At 34.0% G+C, this 24,315-nt stretch overlaps 1 protein-coding gene across 1 annotated transcript in view; it reads right to left on the reverse strand.

The window, feature by feature from the left end:
• LOC122738606 (transmembrane protein 143-like) overlaps positions 1-24,315 on the reverse strand; it is a 135,569-nt gene that overhangs the window by 85,714 nt on the left and 25,540 nt on the right. The window contains exons 2-3 of the mRNA XM_043980605.1: positions 5,072-5,123; positions 2,734-2,874 (exon numbers count right to left, since the gene is read on the reverse strand). Of these exons, the coding sequence (XP_043836540.1) occupies positions 2,734-2,874; positions 5,072-5,123 (193 nt within the window). The remainder of the gene's footprint in view (positions 1-2,733; positions 2,875-5,071; positions 5,124-24,315) is intronic.

The raw sequence follows: 24,315 nt of genomic DNA on the forward strand, positions 1-24,315 counted from the left end.
TTTCTTTTCTTTTCTTTTCTTTTCTTTTCTTTTCTTTTCTTTTCTTTTCCTTTCCATTCTTTTCCTTTCATTTCCTTTCATTTTCTTCTCTTTTCTCTTCCTTTTTTTTTCTTTTCTCTCTGTCTTCTCTTCTCTCCTCTTCTCTTCTCCTATAGTTTCAACTCTGAAGGAAATTCTTGACAAAGAACATACTCTACAACAAGGCTTCTCAAACTGTGTGTTGTGACCCCATATGGGGCCCCATAACTGAATATAGAGCTCACAAAATTTTTGGCAACAGTAAAAATATTATGTATACCTATTTTATATACCTATATACCCAAGGTTGTATAAAATTTTGTCAGGTTAAAAGGGGCTGTGAGTGAAAAAAGTTTAAGAAGTCCTGCTCTACAAGAACACATTCTACTCATACAGATTGGTTTCCTCTCTGAAGCTTAAAATCTTAAAGAATTGCTTAAGGCAACAAGAGAGTAAATGACTTATCCAGGATCACACAGTGTCAAAAGTGAACCATGGACCCAAGTCTTCCTGCCTTCAAATCCACTATGCCAAGCTGCCTCTCATAAAAGTACTTACTGTGTAAATAAGACACTTCCTATGAAATTTTAATCTCCACCTACTATCTTCATCACTATTTAAAGCTTTCTTTTCCTTCAAGATCTGGCTCATTTGCCTCTTCCATCATAAAATGTTCCCTAATCCCTCTGCTCCAGCAAAAAATGATTTTTCTTTAATTTTTCCTTATGACAATTTGTCTAGAACTCCTCTCCTCCAATCACATTCCTCTTTTCATTTTTATATGTACCATATCTCCCCAGTAGACTACAAGTTCCTTGAGGGCAGGGAGTGTGTCATTCTTCACTTTTTTTTAATTGCTACCACCTACCACGATGACATGCAGATAACTGACACTTAATAAATATTTAAGTAAAAGAATTGCATGAAGTATAATTGAGAATGAGGAAATGGTATAATCTCCTTAAAAATTGTAGGAAGGTATTAAAATGTAAACATAGCAACTCAGAGTTTCAATGAAAATTAGGAAAGGAGTATTATTCGTGTAATTTAAAAGTATGCTACAAGTTTAACAAATGTATGCACAAATCTGTACATGTAAATTTAAAAATATAGAGAAAGAGTTAAGGTTTAGATATCAGTTTGCCACTTATAAGTGGTGTGATCTTTAACAAAACATTTAACTTTTTAGGTCCTTTGTTTCCTCATCTGTATTTCCTCATCTGAATTACATGGCCTTCCAAATCTAAATCTAAGTTCCCATACACAGACATACACACAGATGGATGTACCATATGGATATGTGTATATTTATATACATATCTATATACACATGGAAAAAATAAAAAGGCTTAATAAATAGAAAATAAATTAGGGTGTTTTTTTGTTTTTCTCCTTTCAACAAACAGTTTGAGGAGAACACTTAATTAGATATTCTTAGTAAACCGGATATGGTTCAATATCTTCTGAGTTATGGGAAATAAGGGCAGAAAGTCAAGTTATTTATTTTAAAAAATAAGGTAAGGTGGCGCAGTGGATAGAGCACTGACCCTGGATTCAGGAGTACCTGAGTTCAAATCCAGCCTCAGACAAATGACACTTACTAGCTGTGTGACCCTGGGCAAGTCACTTAATCCCCCTTGCCTACAAAAAACCCCCAAACAAACAAACAAAAAAATAAGGTAAGCAAATAAATTAAGAAAAAAAGCTATGTTTTCTCAGAGAAAGAAAAATATTCTTGCATATTTTGCCAATTTTTCTTATTTGAACAAATTCATGTAAAGTTCCCATTTAAAAAAAAAACAAACAACTATCTTTTATATGGATAATGTTGGTGTAATCCAGTGTGGCTTCTCTCAGCTGGGTCATTTATCTTTTCAAAACACCAATTTTCATGGGGAAAATCAAAACAATGTTCTTTGGTTCCCTCTACAAAAGGATGTTTTTCCAAAGCGAAGCAGGCTGGCTTCCTTTAGATTAACAAACATACACTAAACCACACAAATGTTTTCTTTTTTACATCAATTAATTTTATGGCCCTAAAAACATGTCATATTATTTTATAGATTATGCAATTACTAGTATCGAATTGATAATGTTCCCCTATAAATATCACAGTAACTAATTAAACTGAGTAGGGAAGAAGTAAGTCAAAAGATAGATTTAAATGTAGAGTAATAAAATATGTAAAGAGAAATGCAGCACTGATTTACGAAAACAGGAATTCTGATCAAGTACTTTAAAATATAGTTTTACTCTGTGATCATGGACACTTTTTAATTCATTTTGTTCTCTCTTCTCACATTAATTTGCCTCTGGGGCTTAAATATTGCTTTATTTCTACTTTATTAATGCTCTAAAATGAAATTCATGGTTCATGTGGATGTTTCATTATAAGTTTTTTTTTTTTTTTAAGTCCCTAAATTTGAAAGGTGCTAAATTTGTAAAATATTAGACAACTGTTGATTCAGACATTGGCCTCTTTTCACAGGAAATCACTAGTAGTAGGACAATGTCTGGATCAACAATCGTCTTGTATTTTACAAATTTAGCACCTTTTATCAACTGTGCTATTAGGTGCCCCTCTTCCAGACTCTTATCTTCAAGAATGCCTTGATAATGTATGCTTCATAACCAAGTTAGTTAACCAAGAAGACCCAGTGGCATCCCAGGACATGGGAAAATCCTTCCTGAGCCCATGAGCTCCTTGCTACTCACCCACATTGTTTTCTCCTTTGCCTTTTGGAGGGTTAAAGAATCTCATGATAGTGTAAGAGGAGCTACAAAGGAACCTGAGAGATGTGGGAGCACAGCCGGAATAGTATAAGGTCTGGGAACAGGAGCAAGCAGTATCAGCAACTAGGAAGAATCATATTAGCAGCCACTTCTACGAGTGGACTTAGGGCTCATGTGGGGAAGGAAAAACAAAGTGCCTGATCTGCAATGGAGCTTGCAAAATATCCCCCCAAAATATCCCCAAACCTTTCAGATGATTTACAAACAAAAGAAGAAAATCAAGTTACCACAAACCTGGAGTCTATTCAGGAATATTGGTGTGAGACTTACCCTAGCCCTCTTCTCTTCATCTAGAAGTCATTCTATAGATCTTGTACCTTTCCTCCAGAGACCATTATTAACTAAAATTTGGAAAAACAAAACAAAATAAACTTTGTATAATTAACTAATTATTTTTTTGTTTTTGTTTTTGTTTTTGTTTTTTTTTGCAGGGCAATCGGGGTTAAGTGACTTGCCCAGGGTCACACAGCTAGTAAGTGTTAAGTGTCTGAGGCCGGATTTGAACTCAGGTACTTCTGAATCCAGGGCCGGTGCTCTATCCACTGCGCCATCTAGCTGCCCCTATAATTAACTAATTATGAAGATGGGATTAAAACAATGAATAACATGATTTAATAAACACTATTTCTTCTATTGAAACCACATATTTTTGCAATCATCTTTTTTCAGCTAAAAGTAATTAAAAATATTGAAACAAATTGAACTTTGTAGACTATCATAAAGTATAAAATCAACATTTTGTAAAATAATAAAGCATTTTCTAATCACAGTCCTATAATTAAAATTTATACATCCTAATGAAAAAGATTTATTTTTATTAACAAATAACTAATTAAATGTAAAACATATTGTTTTCTTTTTTATATTTTATAGTATCAGTGGTTATATGCATTATAATGTTTATTATATATGAGGTATCATAATAGTAGAGTAGTATATTAGGAAATATATTAACTTACATATATTGGGGATATGAACTAAATATATCTCACATTTCTTTGTCTTTACATTCTTACATGCAATTTTTTTTTATAGAACAGTGGATTATATTATCTCTAAGGTCCCTTCTAGATATGACATTCTATGACCCTAGACCCAAATGATGTTCTTTCCTGTTATGAACTGAAACTCTATTATAATACTGTTAACAGCATACATGGCAAGAAAACGCTTTATAGAATTTTCAGTGAGGTATTTGTTGTGTCTTCTTAATTAAATGCACTTTTATCAACATGCATTATTCTGAAGTCCATTGCATAGGAAAATTTTAGGAGAAATGCATAAAGAATCGGTTTCTCCTATATTAGGGCCTTACTGTGTCACCTTGGACCAGACAGTAGACAGTATACATTTTTTTTTACTCAATCTCCTGATATGTAAAATGGAAGTGAGGAGTCTCTCTCCTCCTTGACAAGTTGACAAGAATTATGTAAGGATCAAACAAAGTAACTTGTGAAATTGCTTTGCAAAGCATACAATTCTTTACAAATAATAATAATAATAATAGTATTGTGATTACTACTACTACTGCTATACCACTATGTATAATCTCAAAGTTCTTCAAAATAAGTTATCAACAACATGCTATGATAGTTAAATTATATTTACAATTCATCAAAACTCTTGAGAATTGGTGTACTTATTCACAAGAATTCAGAAGTTTAATGCAACAAAGGTGAACCATCCACTAACTGATTTTTAAAAGAATCTGGACCTACTGGCAATATAAAATAAATTGGCTACCTCTGGGTTGTACTGTGTACTTTAATTCAGTTCAGATGTTCCTGCATGTTAATGCTTTTACTGTATTATACACATAGCTAATGAAAATATTATGACCCCAATAAATACAGTAAGCTAAATTAACCAAACTGCTTTCTACAAACCAAGCCTAGCAAAACACAGCATCACTTGACTTGACATATGCAAGAGTTCAGTAATGGCAGGATTTGGCATCAGCCAAAGTCATGGCATACTGTGTAACTCTTGCTTTAATGGCTATGAGTCTGAATGGATTTGTTGATTTGGAACACTACAGATAGAATGAAAAATCCCTTTGTGGTGTTCTAGTTTTTCTTGGCTTATAGGAGCACAGCACGTGAGAAATTTTGGCCCTCTCTATCCAAGCTGTCATTTGGAAATTTTAGATTTCAGTTCTCTTCCCAGCATCGAGACATTTTAATTGAAACCATACAGTATTCCCTGAGTACTAATGCCTCCTCCCTGTGCCCAGCAGAGGTGAAGGATTCTAAAATGTCACCTGTTTCTTTGTTTCCTTCTAACACTCTTTTCCCAACTTGTTCCATCAAAAGCTAATGGGCAAAAAAAAAAAAAAAAGCTAATGGGCTATCCACTGATACAATATTGTATTTTTCCAAAGTGATTTAATCCTTTATTAAAATACAATGACAAACCGTTAATCAGGCCTTTAGGATTTAAAGTGAATCCAATTTCTCATCTATTTCAGATACTGGCCTCTATTTGGCAATTCTGATTCAACAGAATGATAGTTTGTTTCTCCACTAAGAGAATGTGGAAAGTCTGAAGAATATGGCACTTTGTCCTGTATCTGGCAAATCATGTTGTCTCTGGCATGTTTTCTCGAAACCTACTAGACTGTTATGGCAAGTAGCATACTTGTTTCCCCCAAATAATTCATCATGCCAGTGGACAGAGCATGCTTAATTCTTGATTTTCCTCCTGCCCCCAAAGAACACATGTTTCTCTGCCAGTGTAATAAACCTTATTGAGGGAATGAATTTATTTTCAAATAATTCCAGAGAATTTGAAGCTATTATAAAATTGAAAAAATAAATACTTTAGTATGACATTACTATCTCCAGCCAGTTGTCTTCTCTAACTCCTATAAACATTGTTTGCCATTGGAGTCAGAGTTGTATAGCAGAGTAGTACACTTGGACTTAGAAAGAGCTGAATTCAAATTCCACCTCTGACACAAGCTGTAGGACCACAAAAAATAATTTATTTTCAATGCGACACTGTTTTCTCATAAGTAAAAAAGGGATGATAATATTATTGAATATTAAATATAGTAATCATATAATTTATTATACAAGGCTGTTCTAAGGTACAAATTATTCAATTAAGGAAATTGCTTTATAAATGTCTGCTATTATTCAGTTACAGAAGATCTGACAGTAGAGGCTCCTATAGCAGTCAGTCAGGCAATAAATTTGTATAACGCACCTGCTATGTTCCAGGTATTTTACTAAGTACCAGGGATACAAAGGAAGGCAAAGGAGAGTCCATATTTTCAAGCAGTTAATAGTTTGACAGAGGAGATAAGATGTAAACAACTATGTGTGTGGTTGTGTGTGAGCATGTGTATGTATATATGTATATGTGTGTATATGTATATATGTATACAGATGCATGATAAAATTGATATCTTCAGTATGGAGACAATATTAGCATTAAAGAGAGATTGGAAAAGGCTTTCTTTAGAAGGTCGAATTTTAGCTGGGTTTGAAGGAAACCAGGATGCGTCAACAAGAAGCGAAAGAATTCAAGGCATGGGGGATAGTAGAAGGAAACAAGCTTTCATATAGTACCTACTATGTGCCAGACACTGTGTTAAGCACTTTACAAATATTATCCCATTTAATCTTCACAATAGCTCTAGGAGGGAGGTGTTATTATCATTCCCATTTTTAGTTGAGGAAAATGAGGCAAACAAAATTTAAGTTGCATGTTCGGGGTTATATAGCTAGTAAGTGTCTGGAATCAGATTTAGTTTAAAATGCCCAGAATTGGGAAATAGAGTATTTTGTGTACATATGAAAAACAGTGTGTGTAAACACACACACACACACACACATATACAAAGATATACACATATAAATATATAATATATTTTATATGGTATATTTATACAATATATAGTATATATTGTGAGTAATAGTAGTAGTGGAATCTTGTGTTAAAGGATATGGACATGTTCGTCACTTTATTTCCATAAATTCCAAAATGCTTTACAGAAAAGAAATTCCACCAACAATTCATTATTATATCTGAATTTCCAAAAGCATTTCAACATTGACTATATTCCCATATTTTATCAATCTTGTCAATGTATTGGTTACAGTAAAAAATTAGGTTTGTTTCAATTTTCATTTTTGCTTATTACTGGTGATTTAAATGATCATTTCATATGGCTGCTAATAGCTTCTAGTTCTTTTGAGAACTTACCTAGGAGGGATTCATACCTAGCCAGGATTCTTAAAGTGCAGAATGCTTCAGATCAAAAACTGATCTACAGAATGAAGACTATTATTTACAACTAATGTTTTGAGGATATCCTTAGCACAGAAGAAACACACTGAGTGAAAGCAAACTAGGAGAGGTCTGTTACATAGGGATGGAAACTTGGATACATCATATAATCAAAGATTAAGAGCTGGAAAGGAAATTTTAGGACATCTAGTCCAAGCTTTTAGATAGATAGATGGATACAAAGATAGATAGATAGATAGATAGATAGATAGATAGATAGATAGATAGATAGATAAATAGAAAGATACATATATACATACATCCATATGTACATATAAACACACATAAACACATACATATGTACACATATAAAGATACAGATACACATATGTATGTACACATACATATGTATGTATGCATGTTTGTTTATCTATTTATTATAGCTAGCATTTACATGTTACACTGAGGTTTGCAAACCACCTTGCATATGTTATTTCATTTGAAATTCACAGCAAACCTATGAGGTAGTTACTATTCTTATCCCCATTTTATAATTGAGAAAACTGAAAATGAGGGAGATGTGACTTGCCCAATATAATGGTGACAGCTGAAGAAGCAGCTTTAGGAGCTCTCAGGCCAGAGACTGTAAGAGGACCAAGCAACTGATCAGAAAGATATTACAGGACATACCTGTGCTGGCACTAGGAATAGGATTGAAAGCTAAATTGGCAACTCTATTGCCAATACCCACTTTGGAGTCATAGTTCAAAACCAGAAAAGGGTAGAGTCCCCAAGGAAAACTATCATTTGCTGTTCCAAAGCCAAGGGGCCCTAGTAGCAGTTCACTTACTCTCGAAGAGAGCAGGGGCCTAGGGAGTAGTATTAGTTGAAGCTACAGGGGACCAGGGGATCTTTCTGGGTTTGAATCAGAGCACCAGACAAAGAGAGCAGTAATCAAACCTCTCCTCAGATCACACCACCTTGGAAGAACCAAAAACTTCCTAAAGCCCAGTACTACCTCCGTAAATAACAGTACAAAAAGCCTAAAGTTTGGAATACCGTTTCTCCATTCCTCCCAATGCTAATAACAGAGTACAATTTTAACATAAAGTTCAAGTTCAAGAAAAAAGCAGAGGAAATGGTTAAATAAAAAAAAATGTTCACAAAAAGTAACTATAATGATAAGGAAAATCAAGACATAAACCCAGAAGAAGAAATTTATGACAAAATAACTATATGCAAAACCTTAAAAGGAAAAAATAAAAGTAAATTGGACATAAACTCAACTAGAATTCCTGAAAGAGCTAAAAAAATGTTTTTTCAAAATTAAGTAAGAATGGTAGAGAAAAAAAAAACTTAGGTGAAGAACTGAGAGTGGGGGAAGAAAATTATGAAAATACTATTAATAGGGCAGCTAGGTGGCACAGTGAATAAAACACCAGCCCTGGATTCAGGAGGACCTGAGTTCAAATTTGATCTCAGACACTTGACTCTTACTATCTGTGTGACTCTGGGAAAGTCACTTAACCCTCATTGCCCTGCAAGAAAAAAACAAACAAAGAAAGAAATATTATTAATAGCATGGTAAAAGAGGCAGAAAAAATACTGAAGAAAATAAAACCCTAAAAAATAGAATTGGCAAAAAGGTAAAAGAGATACAAAACTTCACTGATGAAAAGAACTGCTTAAGAAGCAGAATCAATCAAATGAAAAAAGAAGTACAAACATTGTGTCATGAACAATGTTGATAGACTTGGTTCTTCTCAGCAATGCAATGATCCAAAACAGTTTCAAAGAACTCAGGATAGAAAATGTTTTCAACATCCAGAAAAAAGAACTGTGAATTATGAATGTAGATTGAACCATACTGTTTCTACATTTGGATTGTTTTTTTTTCCTTCTTTTTTGAGGTTTTTCCCTTGTGCTCTGATTCTTCCTTCACAGGATGACTAATGTAGAAATACATTTAATGGGATTGTACATATATAACCTATATCAGATTGCTTTCCATCTTGGGAAGGAAGGAAAGAAAAGAGGGTGGGAGAAAAAAAATTGGAACTAAAAATCCTATGAAAACAAATGTTGAAAACTGTGCTTATATGTAACTGGAAAATAATAAAATACTTTTAAAAAGAAGTATAAAAATTTACTGAAGAAAATATTTTCTTAAAAATTAGAATTGGGCAAGTAGAAACTGATGACTCCATGAGGCATCAAGAAAAAAAAATAAAACAAAATTGAAAGAATGAAAAATAAAAGAAAATGTGAAATGTCTCATTAGAAAAATAACTGAGCTGTAAAACAGATTGAGGAGAGATAATTTAAGAAATGTATCCATTTTTAGCAATACAAGACAAACCCAAAGGACTAATGATAGCATACTATCCACCTCTAGTGAAAAAACTGATATTATTTGAGTATAGACTGAGGTATGCTATCTTTTACTTTATTTCTTTCATGCTTTTTTTGCTTTTATATAAGTATTCTTCTTCTTCTTTTTTGGGGGGGGTGAGGCAATTGGGGTTAAATGACTTGCCCAGGGTCACACAGGTAGTAAGTGTTAGGTGTCTGAGGCCATGTTTGAACTCAGGTCCTCCTGACTCTAGGGCCGATGCTCTATCCACTGTGCCACCTAACTGCCTGAACTTTTATATAAGTATTCTTATAAAAACGATTAATATGGAAATATTTTACATCATTGCACATTTATAACCTATATTTGATTGCTTACTGTTTAAGCAAGTGAGGAGGGGAGAGAGGGAGGGATAGAATTTGGAACTCAAAACTTTAAAAAAATATTTAAAAATGGGGGGATATATACAACTACCTGAAAGATATGTTGAAAAAAAAAAAGGCAGCTAGGTGGTGCAGTGGATAAAGCACCGACCCTGGATTCAGGGGGACCTGAGTTCAAGTCCAGCCCCAGACACCTAAAACTTACTAGCTATGTGACATTGGGCAAGTCAATTAACCCCAATTGCCCTGCCAAAAAAACAAAAAACAAACACACACACACACACATGCACATACACCAATACTAGACATCATATTTCAAGAAATTAGAAAGGAAAACCACCTCAATATTCTCGAATCCAAGAGTAAAATAGAAATTGAAAGACCAAGACTGAAGAGAAGCATCAAAAAGTAAACATGAAAGACAAATCATAAGGGGCTAAATAAGGTTACACTGTTTACATTCCTATATATCTACAAAGATGGAAGGCTCAGGAGTGAGTTGATTATGATGGAATGATATTTAAAAATGGATAGAATAAGACACAAAACATATTAAAGAAAATAATACCTTTAAAAAGAATAGGTCAAAGATAGTATGGTAGAAATTAGGCATAGACTAAGATCTTACACTTTATAGTAAAATAAGGTCAAAAAGGGTACATAACTTCGACAACACATGGTTAAAATAAGAGACCAGAGTACTACTTCTGCTGAAGTAGAAAAGTTAGGGTAGCAATCATAATCTTAGGCAAAGCAAAAGTAAAAATAGACCTAATCAAAGGGAAATAATAGCAATGCTAAATAACAATACTTATCTATCTATCATTTATCTATCATCTATCTATAGGTCTATGCATGCATATATTGATATCAATAGAAAGATAGGTAGATAGATAGATAGATAGATGATAGATAGATAATGGATAAGATAGATAGATGGATAAGCACCAAGTGACAGAACATCCAAATTCTTAAACTTAGATGCACTAAACAATATAGCATCCAAGTTCTTTTTTTAAATTTTTCTTTTTCCTTTCTTTCTTTCTTTCTTTCTTTCTTTCTTTCTTTCTTTCTTTCTTTCTTTCTTTCTTTCTTTCTTTCTTTCTTTCTTTCTTTCTTTCTTTCTTTTTTTTTTTTTTTTGCGGGGCCGTGGGGGTTAAGTGACTTGCCCAGGGTTACACAGCTAGTAAGTGTTAAGGGTCTGAGACCAGATTTGAACTCAGGTACTTCTGAATCCAGGGCCGGTGCTTTATCCACTGTGCCACCTAGCTGCCCCCTAGCATCCAAATTCTTAAAAGAAAAGTTAAATGAATTAGAACAGGAAATAGTAAAAAACACTAGTGGGTAGCTCAATTGTCTCCTCTCACAGCTACAGCAATCTATAAAATAAAAGAGAAAGGAATGAAAAAGAAGAATTGAATTTTAGCAAAATGAGATATAATAGATTTCTGCAGAAAATTGAATGGGAATAGAATGAAGTATACTTTTTCTCAGCTGTGTATGGCACCCTCAAAAAACTGACAATGTATTAGGGCATAAAAACCTTACAAATGCAGAAAAGCAAATGATAAATTCAATGTTTCAGATCATAATGCAATACAATTATATTTAATAAAGGGCTCTGGAAACAGTTTAAAAATAAGGGCCAGCTAGGTGGTACAATGGATGAAGCACCGGCCCTGGATTCAGGAGGACCTGAGTTCAAATCCAGCTTCAGACACTTGGCAATTACTAGCTGTATGATCCTGGGCAAGTCAATTAAACCTCATTGCCCCCCCCCCAAAAAAAGGAAAGACAAACAAAAAAATATAATTGAGGGTGGTGGATAATATGGCTCAGTACAAGCAGCAACTCAGCTGAATTCACCTAAAATTCCCCTTCCTACATGTTTAAAATAACTCCTCAAATCAAATTTTGGAGTGGTAGAGGCAATAAAATGTCAGAATGAGGTAGTTTTCAAGTGTGATAACTTAGGAAGTTGGCAGAAGAAATCTCTGACACCAGGTTGAAAGCTGGCCTGGAACACAGCAGAATCAGTAGTGTGTCTTGGGAGTGGGTGAGACAGTAGCTTCAGCACCAGCAGTAGCTCTAACTTTGGGAGCTCTCAGCCCAGAGATAGTCAGAAGTGATTATAGGGTCTTCTTTGCTGGAACAGAATGTAACTGGCATTGACTGACCCCTCTATTGCCCATAAGCAGTTATAAATTTCAGTTCCAGGGAAGAAAGTGATGCTTGTGGTCAGTCACAAAGGAGCAGGGACTCTGGTCATAGTTCCAAAGCAGAGAGTAGAGTAAGGTCTTTTAAGTCCAGAGGAACAAGGGCCCTTCCTAAATAAATACCAGAGAGAAGACCAGAAGAGCAGTGATTACACCTCTGCCTGAGTACATCTTAGAATCCCTCAAAACTAGCAGACCCCCAGAAGTTAGTCTGAAAAGAGCAAAAAGAAAAAGCTTGAAACTTCAGACAGTGTCACACCATCCCCCGGGGAGCAGAACTCAATATTGAATAAAGTTCAAAGTCAAAAAACATCATGGGAAATGAATACACAACAACAACAGCAACAACAACAAAGTTCTTGACCATAAAAAACCTACGATTGTGGCAGGAAAGACCAAGACATAAACTCAGAAGAAGCAACAATGTGAACATAGCTACAAAGTCACAAAGATGCACAAAATTAGTGTTTTCAAAGAAGTCCAAAAAAATGTGCAGTTGGATGAGAAATGTTCTTCTGAAAAGACTATTTGATTTTAAGCAACTGTACTCAGTCCACTGTGGTCTTTTCTTCACTGTCATGAATTTTCCAACTAAGATACACAAAGCAAAGTTGTCCAGTGAGACCTGTATATTACATGTAGATCCTTTGTCTGATTTGTCTGAATACATCTTCAGTAAGAAGAGGATTTATAGTATCCACATAAACTTAGCTAACTAAGGAAACAGAGATGCTAGTAATTTAGTTCAATAAAACTTTATTTAGTAATACCATACAAGATTCAGAGGAAGAGAAAATAATTAAATAAAACTAGTGTACTCTTTTAGTTTACAGTCTTGTGGGAATGTTGAGAACAGAGATTCAGTAATACAAACATTACATGACAAGTTCATTAGAACAGTGTAAAATAGAGTCCTATAGAGAGTTTGAGGTGGAAAGTCATTTTACATGGCGGAAGGGGAGAAGAAGGATCAGGAAAAGAAAGAAAGAAAGCTTTATGCAGGGAGGGATCCTTAGGTTGTCTTTTAAAGGAAATAAGAATGTAACAGGCCAAAAATAAGTGGGAGAGGTTTCCAAGAAAAGGGAAAAAGCCTAATGGTATAAACATTCAGGAGAGGTTGTGGTGGGGATGGGAATGGGAATGACTAATCTACTTTGACTGGACCATAGGGTATAGATGAGAATAAATGCGAAATTATATAAAAAGAGAGGGTGGGGCCAGATTGAATCCAGCAATTCCAGGCAAAAGATTTTAAACTTTGCTCTGGAGACAATAGGGAGACACTGACATTTTTCTTTTTATTTCTTTTGCTTTTTTTTAACAGACCCATATGGCATATTTATACATAAGGGAGATTGTTCTGCCAAGTAGACTAGATCGGGGTGAAAAGGATAAGACTGGGTAAATCTCTAAGGATGATAATGTATTATGATAATGAGACTCTGTGCTAGAGGGAGCAACTGTGGGCCTAAAAAAGAACACATATTTTATAAACTACGGTTAAAATATATATGGTACAATTTTCACCTAAAGCAGAATTTCTTTACCTTTTGTGAGTAACGGACCACTCTGGCAGTCTGATGTACAATGCTTGACCCATAGTAGGCACTTAATAAATCTTTATTGACCAATGACTTGTATTGTCCTTTTTCCAAAACAATGTTTTAAAATAAATACAATAAAATGCACAGGATTATAAAACAATTATATTGAAATCTAGTTATATACATCAAGATATATGGTTATATATGTACATATATGAACAATACATACATTTGTATGCATGCATATGTATACAAACATATATTTAAAGATGCATGGACACATACCATTCATATTCACACACATATGTAAGCATTTGTGGATATATGTTTGCAGATAGATGGAGAGATGAATAGATAGGTAGATAGATAGGTAGATAGATAGATAGATAGATAAATAGATAGATAGATAGATAGATAGATAGATAGATAGATAGATAGATAGATAGATAGATAGATAGATGATAGATAGATAGATAGATGTTCATTTTAAGTGGGGTGTAAGGGAAAGAACAATAACTCTAGGTGATCTTATTTTGGCATGTTATTAGTTGTGGTGCATAGCTAGCTAAGTAATTCAATGTCTATGGGCCAGTCATTGTGCTAAATTGGAGAAAGAAAAAAGGGGGAAAAAAATGGTCCCTGACCTAAAGGAGCTTACAAGCTAATAGGGGAAGATAGCACCCAAAGGGAAACTAGAAAGTATGTGTGGAAAGGAAGGGCAAGGGTCAACTGACCCAGCATATGATGTTCCCTGGAGGGGAAACTCCACAGAAGTGGAGCTGATGATAGAAAATGGAGACTTACCTATAGAGTTCTGAACCCTGTTTAAAAGTTGGCTTTGGGAGGAGTTTTTATTACTTACTCTACCTTGTTGCTCTAATTATAGAGGAGAGGTAACCAGGGAAGCTGAGAAGGTATTGAGTATTAAAAACAGTCAATCTGTAGGATGATGAGATTTCAGGTAATGAATTTATTTTTGGGGAGGTGGGATATCCATGGAGTGGAAATGGAGAATTAACTGGGGGAAAGAGAAAGACACAGAGAGACAGAGTGACAGAGAATAGATATAGATATAGATATAGATATAGATATAGATATAGATATAGATATAGATATAGATATAGATATAGATATAGATATGGATATAGATATGGATATAGATATGGATATGGATATGGATATGGATATGGATATGGATATGGATACAGATAAACATATACATATACATATATTTGCATGTAGATATGCATATAGATATATATGCATATATCTATATGGTACACACATGCACATATCAACAGCAATATCAATCTCTATTATCTATATAGCTACCTATCATCTATATCTCCCAGGGACCTACTTTAGGTTACAAATAAATTATCCTTGCAGGAATATGAAACAAAGGTTTGAGGTGAATTGTGAGGTCAATCAATCAGCAGCTCTACCTGAATTCTCTTTTAATTCTTTCCCTCACTCCCTTTAAAATGCATAGAAGAGGGGGCAGCTATGTGGTGTAGTGGATAGAGCACTGGCCCTGGATTCAGGAGGAACTGGGTTCAAATCTGGACTCAGACACTTGACACTTACTAGCTGTGTGACCCTGGGCAAGTCACTTAACCCCTATTGCCTCACTAAAAATAAATAAATAAATAAATAAATAAATAAATAAATAAATAAATAAATAAATAAATAGATAGATAAATAAATAAATAAATAAATAAATAAATAAATAAATAAATAAATAAATAAATAAATAAATAAAATGCATAGAAGAGGGGGCAGCTATGTGGCGCAGTGGATAGAGCACTGGCCCTGGATTCAGGAGGAACTGAGTTCAAATCTGGACTCAGACACTTGACACTTACTAGCTGTGTGACCCTGGGTAAGTCACTTAACCCCAATTGCCTTATCAAAACAAAACAAAACAAAACAAAAAATGAAAGAAAGAAAGAAAGAAAAATGTATAGAAGACCAAAAAAATCTTTGACCTCTAGGGAGGAAAATGAGAATTGAGATCAATATAGCTTCTAAGGGAATTATTTGGCCAATTCTTTTCACCTCCCTTCCCCTTCTCCTCCTACCTCCAATACAAACACCTCATAATAATTAAATGAAAGGAATGCGCATCCCCTAGCAAAAGGGAGTATGTTTAAAGATAGCTTCAAATCTCATCATGGGCACTACTTAGCCATCTGGTTTTTCTGTGTTCCTAAAGAGCTTGGGTTCTTGAGGCCAAGACCCTACTGAAAAAGAAAAGTATCATGACTAATACTGAGTTCTGACACATCTCCATTTCCTTAAAGGGAGTAAATTAAATGAGGGCTTTTCCTTAACCTGATACTGAGTGTGTGGAGGACCTGTATCCTTAACTGAGCTGCAGTTTAAGCCTCAGGTACCTAATTGAAAGGAGAGATGATACAACACAGGCTTTCTTTTATAAGAAAGGTGTAGCCCCCAAGTAAGAACAACTCCAAATGAAGACAGAGGCTAAAAATGGAAAAGAACCTTACAAGAATCAGTAGAATTAAATTTGACCATGAAATCAGTAAAAGACTACCTAGCAAAGATTTCATGTCACATGACACCAGTGAAGAACAGACCTAGAGAGAGCAATATGATAATATAATCAGAAAAAAAACCTGTGGCCCTGCAGTACTTGATACAGGGATTGCCCCTCCACTTGGATGCCCTGTAGACACATTCTCTACATACATGCCTCTTCACACATGTACTCTGGCCTCACATGTTCCCTACATGTGACCACTTTTCCTAATCATCGTGATTTTATTTGAGACAGTGTCATCCCTTTTTATGAAAGCAATAGTTTATTTTTACTTTTATTATGTTATAAAATGCCTTTGCTTTGAATTGATTATGTCTGCTGGTTGACTAGTACTAATAAATATACCAGTTGGAGTTCATGATCTATGATTTTTTTGGTAAATGTGAAATCAAAAAGTAACTTGATGCTGGGCTAGATTTTCTGGGGGTTTCAAGTATGAGTGGGAGGTGTACCAGCTACTATACAAACACAAAATGCATAATAAGGATGCTAAATTCTTCTATCAAAACAATGAAGTTATTAGTTAATAGATGACTACTTTTGTCATGTGTTTAATAAATAAATTTGGTCTCTGCTACATAACATTATTAAAATGAAAACTTTTTGATGTGCCTTATAACATTTAAGTGCTTTTTTTTCTGAAAAGGGGGGGAGGTTCCTGAAAGGTAACACAAAGGAGAAATATGAGGACTGAAAAACAGCATTGGTCTCTGGGGATATCAAAATGAGGATAATGAACTAGTTTGACCTTAGGGCAACTTACAAGGCTAGTGATTCATTCAGAAAGGAATGAAACATTTAATTCAATGACGATTTATTGGGCAGCTACTATATTCTAGGCGTTGTGAGGGATGCAAAGATATTGTGTCCTTCAAGAATTTATAATCTGGAGGAGGAGATAAGACATGTACATAAATAAGTACAATATGGTAAAAGATGATAAGTAACTGATACAGATGATAAGTATTATTGGTTTCATGGAAGTAGAAGCATTTGAGTTGACCCTTGAAGACTGTATATGGTTTTCGCGGGCATTGAAAGGATAAAGAAGAACATTAAAGAAAGAGTGAAAAAATAACAAAGGATCAAAGGCAGACAAATACACAGAATGACATTTGGTGTTTTTTTTTTTAAAGTTTTGTTGGAGTAGAGATTTTGTGGTAGATAAGACTGAAAAGAGAGGTAGGGGGCAGATTCTGGAGCTATGAATGCCAAGTTTAAAAGTTTTTTTTTTTTTAATGACTTCCTGAAAAAATATTTCTTTTATTTGTGTCCTTGGATATTTTTGTGACCACTTAAGTGTTCATTATGAACCTGCCATTCATGTTTATAAATGATTCTTTCATTCCAACTCAGAGTCCATCAGCCTTAGTAGAGGTGTTAAACAAATATTGACAATATTTTTTTCCCAAAAGAAAAAGCAGGACATGAGATAATTAAGACAAAACCACCCACTATGGTTACAGTTCCAGAACATGCTATACCATTTCTTTTCTTCCATGTCCTTTATATTTATTTTCTTTACACTTAAAACTAAAATCAGCCCTCTTGAGAAAAAAAGGAAAGAGGAAAAGAAACAGCATGGCCCAAAACTTTACTGTGGCCTTCCATTTCTAAAGAAAACACATAAATATAACAAAGAAGAAAAGCCACTTGTAGATTTTTAGAAATGATTAACATAAAATGCAATGCTCATTCAAATTCAACTACTGAATAGTTACTTCAAATATTGAAAAGTGCAGCTGTCATGTCTGGAGGAAAGAGGGGGAGAAAAGAAAAAGAGGAAAGCTAGTATTCAGAGAAACACTGATTGCATATTGATAATTCCTATCAATATAATATGATTATGAAACTTAATATATCTCTGGAGACAAAGAAAAAAATATACTTAGTAATTCCAGTGTACATAATGAACAGCTAAAATGTTTGGAAGGGAGAGAGAAAAATGTGTGCTCTGGCTTTTGAAACTCTGAACTTCAGTCAAGTGCCACTAATTCAATTTCAACTTTCAGAAATGTTTTATTTTTATGTCTTACAATGGATAAATAGCTGATTTTAAATATATCTGAAATGTTAATGCAAATCTGCATGTGACTGTAATCAACTGAAAGGGCTTGATTTCAATTTCATAATTCTATTTCAAAGATTCTTTTTTTTCTCTTCCATGCTAGGAGCTAAACCTTGCATAAAGTATTTTCCACTACCAAAAATATGCTGTTCTTACACAGGCAATAATGAGATATAATGGAAAGAAGTACTGGATTTGGAGGCAAAAGGAAAATGACACAGGCAGCTGTGCTACATGTCAGTGTTGTGACTGTGAGCTTAAACTTCAATTTTAAACTGAAAACATTTAAATTTTTGGAAGGTAATCTATACATTATTTCAATCTTCTTTTCCATGTTCAGGGAGAACACAAAAGTTCAAGGCAATTTTCTGGAATTATTTCTTTCATTACGGTGTATGGAATTTACTATTTCTGTTTTTCTGGAACACCTATAATCCTTCAGTTCTCTCTACAAATAATGTCTTTGAGATGTGTGTTTAAAAATAATATTTTCTTTTAATATTATTGCTCTTTGTGTCTCTTCTTCCAGATTGTCTTTAATTCTAGGTATTTGTGTTCCCAACCAGTTGTTCTTGCTTTTGTTTCTTTGGTGAGATGTTGTCAAAGTAGTTATACATTTTTCTATTCTGTTTGTGATTTGTACTAGGCAGGCCTTAAATTCTGCTTTTGCAATTCTTTTTTTTTTTTTTTTTTTTGCTTAAACCACTCAGGGTCTTCTTACTGTGTTCCCAGGCTCTCTTGAGAAAACATGAGGTCTTTTGCCTCATCTGGTGTTTATACATTTTCTTTGTCTTGCAGTAGTTATTCATACATAACTGAAATCATTTAGCTTATCTGGAAACTATATTCCATTCTATTATCAATATTTTCTGTGTTTGATTATATGCTTATGCTCAAGGTTTATATCTTTTATCTTAATAGTATTTTTTCCAGTTACATGCAAAGAGAGTTTTCAATATTCATTTTTTAAAAATTTGGGGTTTCAAATTATCCTCCCTCCCCCATACCCTCTCTTTTATTTCCTCTTCTATTAATCTGGGCAATTTATATTTTTTAAAATATTCATTTATGTCCTTTAGATTGTCAAATGTATTGGCACACAGTTGAACAAAATAACTCTTAATTTTGTTTTAATTCCCTCTTCTTTGGTGGTGAATTCGATCCTTCCATTTTTGATACTGGTAATTTTGTTTTCTTCCTTCTTTTTTAAAAAATCAAATTAACCAAAAGTATATCTATTTTATTGTTTTTTTCATAAAACCAGCTCATATTTTTATTTATTAATTTTATGGTTTTCTTACTGCAATTTTATTAATCTCCTTTGCTTTTTAGAATTTCTAATTTGGTGTATAATTAGGGATTTTTAATTTGTTCTTTTTCTAGCTTTTTTAGTTTCATGCCCAATTTACTGATCTCCTCTTCTCTCTTTTATTCATGTATGCATTTAGAGAAGTAAATTTTCCCCTAAGAACTGCTTTGACTTTATCCCATAAATTTCTGTTATGTTGTCTCACTATTGTCATTCTCTGATTTAGTTATTGATTGTTCCTATGATTTGTTGTTTGACCCATTTGATTCTTTATAATGAGATTTAGTTTCCAATTAATTTTAGTCTATCTTTGGTTTTCTTAAAGGAATAAATAGTTTTATTTATAGTTTTGGGTTCCAATTTTTATCCCTCCTTCATTCCCTCCCCTTTCATCCCTTGGAGTTGTTAAGCAATCAGATATGGGTTATACACATATGATTATGTAAAACATGAACATATTAGTCATTTTGTACTAGAAAACTTGAATAAAAGAAAAAAATGGAAGGTAAAAAATAGCATGCTTCAGTCTGTGTTCCATAAATAATCAGTTCTTTCTTTGGAGGTGGATAGTATGTTTCAACGATAGTCCTTTGGGATTGGCTTGGATCATCGTATTGTTAAGAATGGTTGTCTTTCACAGTTCTTCATCAAGCAATATTGCTGTCTCTGTGCACTATGTTCTCCTGGTTCTGCTCATTTCACTATACATCGATTCATACAAGTCTTTCCAGGCCTTTCTGAAATCATCTTGTTTGTAATTTCTAATACCACAATAATATTTCATCACCATCATATACTATAGCTTGTTTAGCCATTCTCCAATTGATGGGCATTCCTTTGATTTCCAATTCTTAGCAACCACAAAAAGAGCTACTATAAACATTTTTGTACAAATAGTTATTTTTCTCTTTTTGGAGATGTCTTTGAAATATAAACCAGACAGTGGTATAGCTGGATCAAAGGGTTTGCACGGTTAAAGTCCTTTGGGCATAGTTCTGAATTGCTTTCCAGAATGGTTAGATTTTTTCACAACTCCAACAGTGGATTAGCATTCCAGTTTTTCTACATCCCCTCCAACATCCAATATTGTCCATTTTTGTTATATTTGCTACTCTGAAAGATGTGAGGTGATTCCTCAGAATTGTTTAAATTTACATTGCTCTGATCAATAGTGATCTAGATAATTTTTTTCATGTGAGTATAGGTAGCTTTGATTTCTTTGTCTGAAAACTGCCTGTTCATAGACTTGTATTTTTATAAAATGGACTCAGTTTTCTATATAATCGAGGGATGTGGTCTTTATAAGAGATATTTGTTTCAAAAATTAAACTGTTCAATACTCTCTTATTTTGCTTATGGTATCCTTTATGTGTAAATCATGTACTCATTTTGATCTTATTTTAGTATATGGTGTGAGATGTTGGTCTATACCTAGTTTTTGCCATGCTGTTTTCCCCTTTTCCCAGCAGTTTTTGTCAAATAATAAGTTTTTGTTCCAAAAGGTTGGATCTTTGGGTTTATCATATAATAGATTACTTGTATCTATTTTATTCCAATTATCCAACTCTCTATTTCTTATCCAGTACCAGATTGTATTGATTATTGTTGCTTTATTCTAGAGTTTGAGATCTCTTACTACTAGACTACCTTCTTTTGTATTTTTTATTGATTCCCATGATATCCTTGAACTTTTGTTTTTCCAGATGAATTTTGTTACTATTTTCTCTAGATCCATAAACTATTTTTGATAGTTTGATTGGTATAGCACTAAATAAATAATCTTAGGTAGGATTGTCATTTTTATTATATTAACCTTGCCTACCCATGAACAATTAATATTTTTCCCATTGTCCAGATCTGACTTTATTTGTGTGAAAAGTGTTTTGTAGTTCTGGTCATCTAGTTACTGGGTTTGTCTTGGCAGGTAGACTCCCACGTGTTTTATATTGGCCACAGTTATTTTAAATAGAATTTCTCTCTTAATCTGTTGTTGCTGGACTTTGTCAATAATATATAGAAATGGTAATGATTTCTGTGGGTTTATTTTGTATCCTGCAACTTTGCTAAAATTGTTAATAATTCCAAGTAGCTTTTTAGTTGGTTCTCTAGAATTTTCTAAGTATAACATCATATCATCTGCAAAGAGTGATAGTTTTCTTCTCTTATTGCTATAGCTAACATTTCTTTTTCTTTCTTTTTCTTTTTTCTTTTCTTTTTTTTTTCAGGGCAATTGGGGTTAAGTGATTTTCCCAGGGTCACACAGCTAATAAGTGTTAAGTGTCTGAGGCCGGATTTGAACTCAGGTACTCCTGAATCCAGGGTCAGTGCTTTATCCACTGCGCCACCTAGCTGACCCTATAGCTAACATTTCTAGTACAATATTAAATAATATAGGTGATAATATGCATCCTTGCTTCACCCAGATTGTAGTGGGAAGGCTTCCAGTTTATCCCTATTATAGATAATGCTTGTTGATGGTTTTAGACAATTAGTTTAGTCTATCTTTCCATGGCCATTTATCACACGTAATTTTTTTTTTTGATGAGGCAATGGGGATTAAGTGACTTGTCCAGGGTCACACAGCTTGTAGGTAAAAAGTGTCTGAGGCTGGATTTGAACTCAGGTCCTCCTGAATCCAGGGCCAGTACTTTATCTACTGCACCACATAGCTGCCCCACATATAATTTTTATTGCATCATGATCTGAAAGGACAGATTTATTATTTCTGCCTTTCTGCATTCTACTGTGAGGTTTTTGTGCCCTAATATATGATTAATTTCTTTTGTAGGTACCATGTACCACTAAGCAAAAGGTATATTCCTTTCTATCCTCATTCATTTTCTAAAGTAGTCTATCATATCTAATTTTCTATAAGTCTATTCACCTCCTCACGTTCTTTCTTGTTTAATTTGTGGTTAGATGTATCTAGGCAGGAGAGGGGGAGTTTGAGATTCTCCCAGCATATTTTTGCTGTCTATTTTCTCTTGTAACTTACTTAACTTTTCCTCTAAGAATTTGGATGCTATACCACTTGGTGCATATATGTTTAGTATTGATATTATGTCATTGTCTATGCTACCTTTTAGCAAAATGCAGTTTCCTTCCTTTTCTCTAGTAATTAGATCTATTTTTGCTTTTGCGTTTTCTGAGAGGATTGCTACTCTTTTTTTTTTTTTACTTCAGATTAAGCATAATATATTCTGCTCCAACCTTTTACCTTTATTCTGTGTGTATCTCCCTTCTTCAAATGTGTTTCTTGTAAACAACATATTGTAGGATTCTGGTTTTTAATTCACTCAATTATCTGTTCCTGTTTTATGCTAGAATTCATCCTATTCACATTCATACTTATGATTACTGTATATTTCCCTCCAACCTATTTCCCCTTTGTTTAGTTTTTTCTCTCCTTTCACTCTATTCCTCCTCACCAGTGTTTTGCTTCTGATCATCACCTTCTTCAATCTGCCCTCCCACTTATCAACCCACGTTTTTTCCTCTTTATTCTCCTACTTCTTCCCTCCTTTCTATAAGCCCTTACCCCCATTTTTTCTCTTACCCTTCTAAAATGTCTTTATCCAAATGAGTGTATATGTTATTCATTCTTTGGGTGAAATTCAATGAGGGTAAGGTTCAAACAATGCTCACCCTTCCCTTTTTCCCTCTAGTCTAATAGGTCTTTTCACCTATTATGTGATTTATATATATATATAAAGAGAAATTGCAGGGATGCACCACCATGAGGAAAAAGCATGTGGTTTGGAAACCATGTGACTTTAGCATCCAGAAGTTACCAGCAATCCGGAAGTTGCCCAGCATCTGGAAGTTACATCTATAGAACCACCTGTGGGACCTGTCAATCAGAGCTACCAGCCAATTAGCTTGGAACTGTGTGTGTGGATGGTCCTGTTTCTGGTTTCCCAGGAGGCTTCTGGGAAAAGCAGAAGAACGAGTGGGCATTTTGAGGTTAGAGACTTCAGCTTAGAGAGAGAAAGACAGGCAGGATAGGGAGAGCAAGCAAATTTCATACTTGATCCATGTTTTTCTCTTTACTTACCCCTAATATACTTTAATAAATACTTAATGTCCAAAGATTGGTGCTATACATTTTCAATAGATTTTAGACATCATAGATAGAATTTTATGCCCTTACAGAATATGTGTGTGTGTGTGTGAGCATGATGTCCTCTTCCATGTTTTTGTCTTGGTCTTCCCTGTTGCTATAGTAGCATATATATGTATGTGTATTCATGTACATGTATATACACATATATACATATATATAATAGGTGAAAAGACCTATCTCTATCTCTATCTCTATTTATACCATTCCACCTCCCCTTTCCTCTTCTTCCAGTATAATCCTTTTTTTAACCATTAATTTTTTTTATAATTACTTCAAAGTCAACTTATACCCGCACCCCCTGTCTATGCATACTCCTATCGGTCCTAATAGAGATACAGTTCTCAAAAGTTATATGTTATCTTCCCATGGAGGGATAACAATTTAACCTTATTGAATAACATGTTTTTCCCCTGTTTATCTTTTTGTGCTTCTCTCAACTCTGTTGAGTTCTGATCTTTTCATGAGGAAAGTTTGAAAGTCTCTTTTTTATTGAATGCCCATCTTTTCCCCTGAAAGAGTAAGATCAACTTTGCTGGGTAGCTGATTCTTGGTTACAATCCAAGCTCCTTTGCATTCCAGAATATCATATTCAAAGGCCTCTGATATGTAAATGTTGAAGCTGTCATGTCCCATGTAATTCTGACTGTAGTTCCATGATATTTAAATTGTATCTTTCTGACTGCTTGCAGTATTTTCTCCTCCATCTGATAAT

This window comes from Dromiciops gliroides, chromosome 2 (assembly GCF_019393635.1).
Source record: "Dromiciops gliroides isolate mDroGli1 chromosome 2, mDroGli1.pri, whole genome shotgun sequence".
Taxonomy (NCBI): Eukaryota; Metazoa; Chordata; class Mammalia; order Microbiotheria; family Microbiotheriidae; genus Dromiciops; species Dromiciops gliroides.